General features: G+C 42.2%; 2 protein-coding genes across 2 annotated transcripts; both read right to left on the bottom strand.

Moving 5' to 3' along the window:
- Nucleotides 1-1,406: 1,406 nt before the first annotated feature.
- LOC128511009 (hemicentin-1-like) lies at nucleotides 1,407-4,257 on the bottom strand. Its single transcript, XM_053483609.1, has 6 exons — nucleotides 4,134-4,257; nucleotides 3,829-4,019; nucleotides 3,585-3,666; nucleotides 3,296-3,466; nucleotides 2,872-3,008; nucleotides 1,407-1,475 (listed from the first exon to the last, which is right to left on the bottom strand). The coding sequence occupies exons 2-5, from the start codon at nucleotides 3,955-3,957 to the stop codon at nucleotides 2,992-2,994; spliced, it is 399 nt and encodes a 132-aa protein (XP_053339584.1). The 5' UTR covers nucleotides 3,958-4,019; nucleotides 4,134-4,257; the 3' UTR covers nucleotides 1,407-1,475; nucleotides 2,872-2,991.
- LOC128511709 (hemicentin-1-like) lies at nucleotides 4,005-5,670 on the bottom strand. Its single transcript, XM_053484690.1, has 5 exons — nucleotides 5,568-5,670; nucleotides 4,822-4,890; nucleotides 4,355-4,624; nucleotides 4,134-4,270; nucleotides 4,005-4,019 (listed from the first exon to the last, which is right to left on the bottom strand). Exons 1-5 carry the CDS (start codon nucleotides 5,668-5,670, stop codon nucleotides 4,005-4,007), a joined length of 594 nt encoding a protein of 197 aa, XP_053340665.1.
- Nucleotides 5,671-11,138: the final 5,468 nt, after the last annotated feature.

The following is an 11,138-nucleotide window of genomic DNA, read 5'->3' as shown; positions in this document are numbered from 1 at the left end:
CTCTATACACAACCCGTGATTTTTATGCTATTTTAAAGATGGGAAATACAAATTGAATATTTTTTTGTTTTTTATTTTCATTTTCTACAAAATATTAACTTTCAATATTTAATAAAAAATACCAAAGAAGATTATTGTGTATAGAGTGATTACAACCAATACAATTTATGTTATAATAAGGAAAATCTTAATTTTTCTATTCCAGTAAAACAGTAATAAAGTCAATTTTAGAATCTGGAATCCAGTAGATAATATTTGCACAAATTTTAAAAGAGATTTTATGTGTGAAAAGCTACAGGCGTAGGGTCTTGTGTCATCTTATATTTTGTGTTCTTTAAATTTGTAGTAGATTTATTAACTGAAATAAATGAAAATAAACGACCATAAAATTAAAACATTGTCAGATTAATGTGCAAAAACTATATAGTAAAACTATATAAGCTACATAGCCTTTATAAGACTCTAATTTTATTTAGGTGCGCTCACAATGACGAAAATGATTGTGTATAGAGTGATTACAACCAATACAATTTATGTTATGATAAAGAAAATCTCCATTTCTTCTATTCCAGTAAAACAGTAATAATGTCAAGTGTAGAATCTAAAATCCAGAAGATAAAATTTGCAGAAATTTAAGGCCTGAATCACTGCAGGTCTTCAAAATCCAGGTCTTAAAGTGGGGAGGGGTGCATTTCATTTATCTAAATGTATAGGTGAGAACAGCTGATTCACACCTGGGTAGGGTGAATAAATTGTATTTGAACATTGCCTGCCATTGTTAAGCAAACACAGTAACACTAACATCCCAGGACAAATAGGAATAAGAGCCCCTGATTAAACGGCATAGATATTATTAAATATTACAACAAAATTCCCCAGCAATCGGGAAAACTTTATGCGTGCTAGAAGAGGAGATAAACAACAATAGCCCACATTTAGCGTGTCAGAAAATGAACCAAAACTCCGTGTATACGTGAATTATTAAAATGGTCATTGTGAGTCTCCTTGCTGTTTTTCCCCCCCACCACATTTTTTTTACTTTATGCCTGCAGCTGAGCGCTGATTAGATTACGAAGTTAAAGACGTGGATCACGATATGTCACGGCGTGCGCCCAAATATACTATCGCTTCTCGCTCACTCCGTAGGCTCCCTAGATAGGCGGCAGGTATGTAAAGGGACGGAGGCGCCTATTCGGGCCGGCTGGCGATAATTAACGTTAGGATCTCAGGCTCCGCATTATAAAAACAAGGCGCGGAGTTAAGGTCGGGAAGTACGTGATGCGGTGGAGCAGGCTGCCTCCGCGTGCTCCGTTCTGCCACTCTGCCCACTGCCACCAAATTAAATTAACAAATATTGTAAGTAAACAACAATAGCCCACCTTTAGAAATTCTTTACAAGGCTGCGTTGGGCCGGTGTTATGCGCAGAGCGCCGGGGGATGTAGCCTACTGAAGTTCAAATCTCCGAAAACTACACCTGTGACACAATAACAGTAATATTTCAAACATTTTGCAGGCTGATGTTTGGAGAAACCAGAGAATAAAGAATAAACCAGTTGTTGGGTCAAAATAACCCAACCAGGTGTTCATTTGTAAATGACTCACTACATCTGACCCAACATGAGATACACAACAATGTGTTTAAAGTACCCGAAATAACCCAGAATTTTGACCCAGCATAAAGCACCCAACGATGTGTTTACAGAAACAACACAGCATTTTTAGTGCGTCTTTTTTGAGTTATTGTAATGTTTTATTCTGAAAGTCTATTTTACCAGTTATTTCTATATTTAAAGTTTGATTTATTTTTGAATTAATTTTTTAACATAACAATAAACAGTTACAAACAGAGATATAACAGTTCATTCTTTGTACAAATAAAATGATCAGCTAGTGAACGTGATCGTCTGTCAAAACAACATTTAACCAATGTTTGGTTTTTTTACTCATTATTATACAATAAATATCAATATCTCTGGTTCAGATTTTTTATTTTTGTTGTATAAAGTTTTCAGATGTGGAAATTACAATCACTGCAGTATTTCTTCTATACAACATATTGTTAAGACTTTTTTATTGACTTAATTATATTTTAAACTGCGTAAAGTAAAAAAAGGCCCCTTTGCGCCACCTGGCGGTCATTTCACGAATGACTTTAAAATGCAACTGATTTATTTTGGCTGCTGCCGTTTTCCGACGGCGGTGAGCGCAACGGTAATAGGCATTCTGGTTGTCCACCTACTGTATGACGACACGTGAATAATCACGGCCACTCTAAAGCGGTACTAAACTGCAGTGGAAACGCAAACTGAGTCGAACTGAGCCGTGCGGTGCCGTGCCGAGCCGAGTCGTACCACGCAGTGGAAAAGCGCCATAAATCACTACAGAATTTCTCCTTCTCTTCTAACCCACATCCTACCTGTGGGACATAACCACTAACAACATTGAACATTATTTCTTAAATTTTGCAGTATATTAGCATATAATAACATATGATCTATGAAATAACAGGTAAATACCATATTACTTTACTTTAAGCTGCACATCTCTTTACCATAAATGTAAATGTTTAATAACAACACTATCTGCAAATTAATTTTAACTTTAAGCTCTGAATGCATGGTTAGGGTTAGAGCACCTGAGTCCTGTTCAACACTATCAGTTACAGGAAAATGTCACACTTGGAGAAAAAGATGCTGACGCTGATTAATTTCCTCATGACAGAAACGAAGCAGCTGAGAGTTACAGGCCATTTAATTCTCCATATTGGAAATTGGATACCAAACAAAAGAATTCTAAATGTTCATTGTGTGTGTGTGTGTGTGTGTGTGTTTGTGAGAGAGAGAGAGAGAGAGAGAGAGAGAGAGACTTACCCACACTGGGAGGAACGTTCTCCATGTGAGCCTCCAGTCTGCTGTTTCTGCTTTCAGAGTTCTCACTGATGTTCACCGCAAGGAAAGAAACACCAAACTCATGATCATTTACCACCCCGATCACACTGGCACGAGCCCTGCGAAGATTCTCACACACACACACACACACACAGAGACATACAAAGAGAACGAGTAGACATACTGTAAATATGACGGCAAAATGTTTTTCTATTATTCACTCACTCATCGTACACACTGGACAGAGTGCCAATCTATCACAGGGCACACACACGTACACACACACACTATGGGAAATCTGGGAACACCAGGTAGTCCAATCTGCAGGTCTTTGAACTGTGGGAGGAAACCGGAGAACCCAGAAGAAGCTCACTTAAACAAACAAACAAATGAATAAACAACGAACCTGAACAAATGGACGTCTGGCACTGCCTGGACTCTGTATCTGGACCCTCACATGTTGCTCCTCCATTGGTCGGTGCTGGGTTGTTGCAAAGTCTAGTCCGCTGTTGGAGGCCACGCCCACATGTGACACTGCAGGGCCCCCACTGCTCCCAGTGAGAGTAACCTCCTGCAACTGCAGCACAAAGAGTAACACATTCAACTGATAACTGATAAAACTGATTATTGATCAGACTGGCTACTAAACATAGTGACTATAACATTAATAGAGAATGCAGTGATAAACATCTCACCCTGTAGTTTCAGAGATATCGTCCTCTCTGTAACTCCCACCTCATTTTCAGCAACACACCGATACTCTACTGAATCCCTGTTCTAATACACACACACACACACACGATTATTCTATAGTTCAGTGCAACAGTACTCAGTGATGGCGGTTTGTAATGAACTGTCCTGTACCTATATATATATATATATATATATATGTGTGTGTGTGTGTGTGTGTGTGTGTGTATGTGTCTGCTGGGGTGTTACCGTGACACTGTACAGAATGAGAGAGCCGTTATGGAGACGGTGAAGATGCTCAGTGACCTGCAGCAGACGGCCGTCTTTATACCAGCGCAATACCGGAGCTGGACTTCCTCTAACAGGACAATCCAACATAAGCACAGAACCACGAGAGACAGTCTGAGACAAATGGCTGTCTCCTCTCAGAACTGGAGGCTCTATAGAGAGAGAGAGAGACAGAGAGAGAGAGAGAACTGTGAGATCAGAGGCCACAAACAGTGAGAGACCGTGAGACAGAGAAGCAGAGAGAAAGTCTCCCTCACTTTCCTCACCTGTGATGCGGATGAATTTCCGTTCTTCTCCGAGTCAATCTTGGGTTCTGGAACTCCTTGAGCTGAACACGGCAGTAGACTCTGGAAGCCCTGGATGACGGACACGTCCGACTCAACAACGAGAATCTTGGGAGGAACTTAAAAAGCCAAAACATTGCAACATTTACCACCAAAATACATCTCAGCAGTTTTGCAGTGAAATACAGCGTGTGTGTTCTGACCATGCACACTCAGCGTGATGTCACGGCTCGCTCTCCCCGCGCTGCTCAACGCCGTGCACGTGTAAACACCGGCATGTTTGAGTTGTCCGTTTTTAACGTGCAGTGTTCCATTGGTGAACATCATCAGGTCGGCTCCGCCCCTTACAGCGCCACCCAATTTGTGCCACTGCAGCTCGGGCTCCGACTGACCGAGCGCTGAACACGGGACGCTGACAGACTCACCAACACTAAGTGTGTATTCATCACGAGGTACAGAAATAACAGGAGGAACTGCGGAAAAACACAAACGCACAGACACACACTTATTATACACACACACACAACACTACAATTCAGCACATACTGTACCAGCATACACACTATACAGTTATTCTGGTTTACACACTACAGTAAAATGTTTGTTTATACTCAGTGTATGTTTACTCTGTAATAATAAATAAACAAGTGTGTGTGTATAAATGAGGTACCCTGGAGGATGAGCTGTGTTTTGCTCTCTGTGGTTCCACCTGTATTTTGTGCCTGACACAAGTACGTTCCTGTGTCACCCAGCGTGACCTGAGATAGTCTCAGAGTTCCATCAATTTTGAAAAATACTGTATATAAATTTTTGGTCATACCGCCCAGCTCTACTCACTATGCACTCAAAATATCCTTCATCCTCCAAAGACGGAGAAAACGATGAGGACAGACCCTGAAGACATCAACCACACATGTACCTGTGTGTGATTTACCTGTACGCTCCAGAGTGTGTGTTTAGTGCTTGTCCGTTCCTCTTCCAGCTGACTTGACAGGGACACCTGAACTCTCACAGGTTAAAACAGCCCTCTGGCCCTCATGGTTACGTTATAAGGGCCGGGGTTGATGGAGGGAGCAACTGTGAGGAGAATACAGCAGTTAGTACTGCAGCTTACACACGCCATGACCCACTCACACACGCCGTGACACACTCACACACGCCGTGACCCACTCACACACGCCGTGACACACTCACACACGCCGTGACACACTCACACACGCCGTGACACACTCACACACGCCGTGACACACTTATGGCAGGAAATTTTACATTTGTATTTTGTTATTCATCTGAACAGTCAAGGGTTAAGGAACCTGGGACTCTCCGATCAGTAGTCCAATGCTATAACCACTGAACGACCATAGTGGTGTGTGTGTGTGTGTGTGTGTGTGTGTGTGTGTGTGTGTGTGCGTGTACCGTAGACTCTAAGCTCCACGCTGCGCTGGTCTGACCCCGCCCCGTTAGACACGCTGCCGGAATAACGGCCTGCGTCACTGAGCTGCACTTTTTCCATTCGCATCGATCCGTCCGGCAGCAAAACAATCCTGAAAAGGAATTTAAACGTCGTTCGCTTTAAACGTTTCCTCAAAGGATTCTGGTGAAGTAAATACATTATAAAACTGTTTAACCTTCTCATCAAAGAAATAAATTTACCTGTTGCCAAGGAGAACTGGGACTCCAGTTCTTTCAATCTTTCCTCCAGAAGACCGTGGGGGCGAAGTCTCCCTCCACCTCACAAGGCAGCACCACCTTCTGATTGACATGTGCAGTGACCAATGAGCTGCCGTCTCGGATGACTGGGAGCACTAGGGGAGGGTCCATGATGTTATCACATGTAAGATACATGTAAGTTCATATGAATGGGTTCTGTGATAGGATTCACCAGTGCAATTTATTGAACTTGGAGTAAAAGCTTTGGCACCCAATGGTTATTTAAGCACATCAAGAAGTTAATTTAATATAGAAGAAAAAAAAGTCCATTGTTTGGCTGAAACTGTGAGAGTATTCAGGAATAACAAACAAATTTTTCATTAATTTTTTATTTACACTCACCAAATGAAATAATGAATGAAATAACTGATAAACATAAGGTAAATGCTGATTGTGTTCTTTAAATAGTTTTTATGAACTCACTGAGGATCTGTATGTTAAACTGCAGACTCGAGCTGCCAGCCATGTTGGACACGACACAGCTGTAAAGTCCTCCGTCCTCCATCCTCACGTCACCGATCTCTAAATACTGACCCTCAGCAAGGCTCTGGATCCGACCTCCCGACTGAACAGAGACACAGAAAGAGACGAACGTTACTCAGAATAACACGGATGTACCTAATGGTCTGATGTGATTCCCTCTGTGTATTTATTTCTACCTGAAGTTTAACACCGTCTCTGTTCCACTGAATCTCTGTTCCGACACTACAGGGTCACATGACACTTAAAGGGCACAGACACAGTTGTGACATCACTCGACCCCAGCAGTGTGGGAGGAGCTGCAGAAGGAGAAACACAGGAAGTAAAACATGCTGGAATCGTCGCGGACCAACGCTCACCTGTCCCAGGTAAATTCTCGGCGGGAGAATTCTCCTACAACCTCAACCCCGCATGCTTTTCTGCCCAGGTCCAGCGCACCGAGGACGCAGCCCGTCCAGGTTTCCTTCAACCCGGCGCCGGGATACCACGAGGCCTGGATACTGCAGCAGCGGAAGACGCGCGCCAAGCCCCGGGCGAGGACCTCTCCTCCTCCGCCACCACCAGTCTTCGAGACCCGAAACCGCTTCGCTCCTTTCCGCGAGACGGCACACGACGCGCTGGTCATCGGAGACTCCATCGTCCGGCACGTGCATGCTACCACGGCTAAAGGTAAGGCGTACACACGCTGTTTACCTGGTGCACGTGTTCTTGATGTTGCTGCACAGGTGCCTGCGGCCGAGGAAGAATATTCGAGCTGTGGTTCTTCATGCTGGCATGAACGACATCAGGCTGAGGCAGATGGAGAGCCTAAAGAGGGACTTCAGAAGCCTGGTTCAGAAGGTCCGTAGCACATCGCCCACGACAAAGATCATCGTATCTGGACCACTTCCGACATTTCAGCGAGGAATCGAGAGGTTCAGTAGATTATTTGCCTTTAATGAATGGTTACAATCTATGTGTCAACAACAGAGATTACCCTTTGTTGATAACTGGAATGTTTTCTGGGAGCGTCCTAGGCCATACCACACCGATGGCCTGCACCCTCGCAGAGCTGGAGCAGCGGTCCTTTCAGACAACATCTCCAGGACACTACAAACCATCTGACTGGCGGTAAGTCATACCTTAGATTCCAATCACATCAGCCACATCACAACTCACCATACTAATAGACGCAAACATATAGCTTGTCCTATAGAAACTGTGTCTGTTCCCCGAATAGTGAGAAAAAAGAATAAATTTGTTAAATCTGCCTAAAACAATCTGATATCCATAAAACCAGAAAAAGGCCAAATAAGTAATCGAAATCTACCTCTAAAGTTTGGACTTCTCTACATTAGATCCCTCGCGCCTAAAGCACTTATTGTTAATAAAATGATCTCGGATTATTGCCTTGACGCACTCTGCCTTACCGAAACCTGGCTTAAACCAAATGAATATATTGGTCTGAATGAGTCTACTCCGTCAGGATATTTCTATAAGCACGAGCCCCGTCTAACTGGTCGCGGTGATGGTGTCGCCACTATCTACAATAATGTACTCACTGTTACTCAGAAAATAAGGCCCAGGTTTAACTCATTTGAAGTGCTCATCATTAATGTTGCACTTAATGAAATACATAATAAACCCGCGCTATATTTTACTCTGGCCACCGTGTACAGACCCCCGGGGTCATACGTCGATTTTCCTAAAGAATTTGGACATCTGCTATCAGACCTAATTGTTAACTCTGACAAAGTGTTAATAGTAGGAGACTTTAACATTCATGTAGATGATGCTAACGACACTTTAGCACTCGCATTTATGAATTTACTAAATTCCTTTGGAGTTAAACAAAATATAAATGGAGCAACTCACCGCTTTAATCATACGCTAGATTTAATTATATCCCATGGTATAGATGTCTCTAATATAGAGATTTTACCTCAAAGTGATGATATCACAGATCATCACCTCCTGATATATACTCTATTCGTAGAACAGATTAGCTGTGTCTCCCCACGTTATCAATTTGTTAGAAATATGAATCCGACTACTAAAGACAGATTCACGAGTAATCTGCCGGATCTGTCCCAAATTCTTATTAGACCCCTAAATGCAGACGATCTGGATGAAATGACTAGCAGCATGGACACTATTTTTACCAGTACATTAGACACTGTTGCTCCTATCAGATTAAAAAAAGTCAGAGATAAAACACTTGCACCTTGGTACAATAGTCATACTCACACCCTAAAGAGAGCAACCTGTAACCTCGAGCGAAAATGGAGGAAAACTAAATTAGAAGTTTTTCGAATTGCGCATAAAGACAGTATGTGCAGCTATAGACAGGCTCTAAAAACTGCTAGGACCGAGCATCTTAGCCAACTGATAGCAAGAAACCAAAACAATCCCAGGTTCTTATTTAGTACAGTGGTTTGCCTAACAAAACATAAGATGCCCGCATAGAGTATCAACCTCTAATAGTATCTCACGATCAAGTTCAGCCTATAGCTACACCATTAGATTTTCAGTGCTTTACAGGTATAGGACAGGAAGAGCTGTATAAACTTATCACCTCAGCTTAATCAACAACGTGCCTGTTAGACCCAATCCCAACCAGATTTTTAAAAGAAGTGATGCTTACAGTTGGAGAGCCACTTCTAAACATTATTAATTCTTCATTATATCTAGGTCACGTCCCTAAACCTTTGAAGCTGGCAGTTATTAAGCCGCTTCTTAAAAAATCTAATTTGGACGCAAATGAAATAAATTACAGACCGACTTCAAACCTTCCGTTCATATCAAAAATATTAGAAAAAGTAGTATTAGCTCAAATATGCACATTCTTGCAGGAAAACATCCTAGAAGAATTTCAGTCACGTTTCAGGCCCCATCATAGTACAGAAACTGCACTAGTTAAGATTGCGAACGACTTGTTTTTAGCTTCAGACCAAGGCTGCATCTCAATACTAGTCTTACTTGATCTTAGTTCTGCATTCGACACCATAGATCATAATGTTCTCATAGATCGCCTACAAAATCATATAGGTATTCAGGGGCAGGGATTAAAATGGCTTAGATCATACCTGTCTGATCGATACCATTTTGTAGATCTAAATGGAGTACCGTCTGATGTAATGCCAGTGAAATATGGGGTCCCACAAGGGTCAGTTTTAGGACCTCTGCTGTTCTCAATATACATGCCTCCCTTGGGAAACATCATTAGAAGGCATGGGATTAGTTTCCATTGTTATGCTGATGATACCCAATTATACATCTCAACAAAACCAGATGAAATACCCAAGTTGTCTAGATTAACCGAGTGTGTCCAGGACATAAAAGATTGGATGACCAATAACTTTCTTTTACTAAATTCAGATAAGACAGAGATAATACTCATTGGCCCAAAAACCAGCACACAACAGCTTTCACAATTCAGCCTGCGTTTAGAAGGATGTACTGTTACTACCAGATTAACAGTAAAAGACCTGGGCGTAATATTAGACAGTAACTTGTCTTTTGAAAATCATATTTCCAATATCACAAAAACAGCCTTTTTCCATCTTAGAAATATTGCCAAACTTAGAGGAGTATCCTATCCGTATCTGATGCAGAAAAGCTAGTTCATGCATTTATGACCTCCAGACTGGACTACTGTAATGCATTACTACGTGGTTGTCCTGCATCCTCAATAAACAAGCTACAGTTAGTCCAAAATGCAGCCGCCAGGGTTCTCACTAGATCCAGAAAATATGATCATATAACACCAATATTATCATCCCTGCACTGGCTACCTGTTCAATTTAGAATTAATTACAAAATAGTACTACTTACATACAAGGCTTTAAATGGTTTAGCTCCCACATACCTAACCAGTCTTCTGCTACGCTATAATCCACCACGTCCCTTAAGATCACAAAACTCCGGACTTCTGGTAATTCCCAGAATTTCAAAATCTACAAAAGGGGGTAGGGCATTTTCATATTTGGCTCCAAAGCTTTGAAATAGCCTTCCAGACAGTTTTCGGGGCTCAGACACGGTTTCCCAATTCAAAAGTAGACTCAAGGCTCATCTCTTTAATCTGGCATACACGTAACTCATCCCATAACCTCAACCTCATACCTTTCCTTCCCTCCCTTAGCAGAATTCTCCAACTTGTCATCTGACGAGATTCAACAGATCATCTCGTCATCTAACCCCACCACCTGTTCATTAGACCCAATCCCTTCCACAATGCTCCAGGCCATCTCACGTGACCTCCTTCCCTTCACCACAGCCATCATCAACCAATCCATATCATCTGGTCATGTTCCTGCCGCTTTTAAGAAGGCGAGGGTTATTCCCATCCTCAAGAAACCCTGCCTGGACCCATCAGAAGTTAACAACTATCGCCCGGTATCACTGCTCTCTTTTATTTCCAAAATTCTTGAAAGAACGGTTTATAATCAAATGTCTCTTTATCTCTCACAGAACAACCTTAATGACCCAAACCAATCTGGATTCAAAGTGGCACATTCCACAGAGACTGCCCTTCTGTCAGTCACTGAGAAGCTCCATGCTGCTAGATCTGCTAAACTTTCATCTGTCCTCATCCTCCTGGACCTGTCAGCTGCATTTGACACCGTGAACCACAAGATTCTATTATCTATTCTTACAAGCCTTGGAATTTGTGGAACAGCGTGGCAATGGTTTGCTTCTTACCTTAAAGATAGGTCATATGAGGTAACATGGAGGGGATCTACATCTGCCCCACGTAGACTCTCTACTGGTGTCCCGCAGGGCTCAGTACTTGGCCCTCTTCTGTTCTCCCTCTATACC

Source organism: Clarias gariepinus, chromosome 23 (assembly GCF_024256425.1).
Source record: "Clarias gariepinus isolate MV-2021 ecotype Netherlands chromosome 23, CGAR_prim_01v2, whole genome shotgun sequence".
In the NCBI taxonomy this organism is placed as follows: domain Eukaryota; kingdom Metazoa; phylum Chordata; class Actinopteri; order Siluriformes; family Clariidae; genus Clarias; species Clarias gariepinus.
This window is presented reverse-complemented; position numbering and strand designations above follow the sequence as displayed.

What these genes read in the sequence shown, in the direction of transcription:
- LOC128511009 (XM_053483609.1), bottom strand. Translation starts at nt 3,957, where the DNA reads ATGTTGGATTGTCCTGTTAGAGGAAGTCCAGCTCCGGTATTGCGCTGG. An exon ending in TCATTCTGTACAGTGTCACG is followed by an intron (nt 3,667 to 3,828) that starts GTAACACCCCAG and finishes TGTGTGTATTAG; the next exon opens with AACAGGGATTCAGTAGAGTA. An exon ending in GATATCTCTGAAACTACAGG is followed by an intron (nt 3,467 to 3,584) that starts GTGAGATGTTTA and finishes TTTGTGCTGCAG; the next exon opens with TTGCAGGAGGTTACTCTCAC.
- LOC128511709 (XM_053484690.1), bottom strand. Translation starts at nt 5,670, where the DNA reads ATGCGAATGGAAAAAGTGCAGCTCAGTGACGCAGGCCGTTATTCCGGC. An exon ending in CGTGGAGCTTAGAGTCTACG is followed by an intron (nt 4,891 to 5,567) that starts GTACACGCACAC and finishes TGGGTGACACAG; the next exon opens with GAACGTACTTGTGTCAGGCA. An exon ending in CATCACGCTGAGTGTGCATG is followed by an intron (nt 4,271 to 4,354) that starts GTCAGAACACAC and finishes TGGCTTTTTAAG; the next exon opens with TTCCTCCCAAGATTCTCGTT.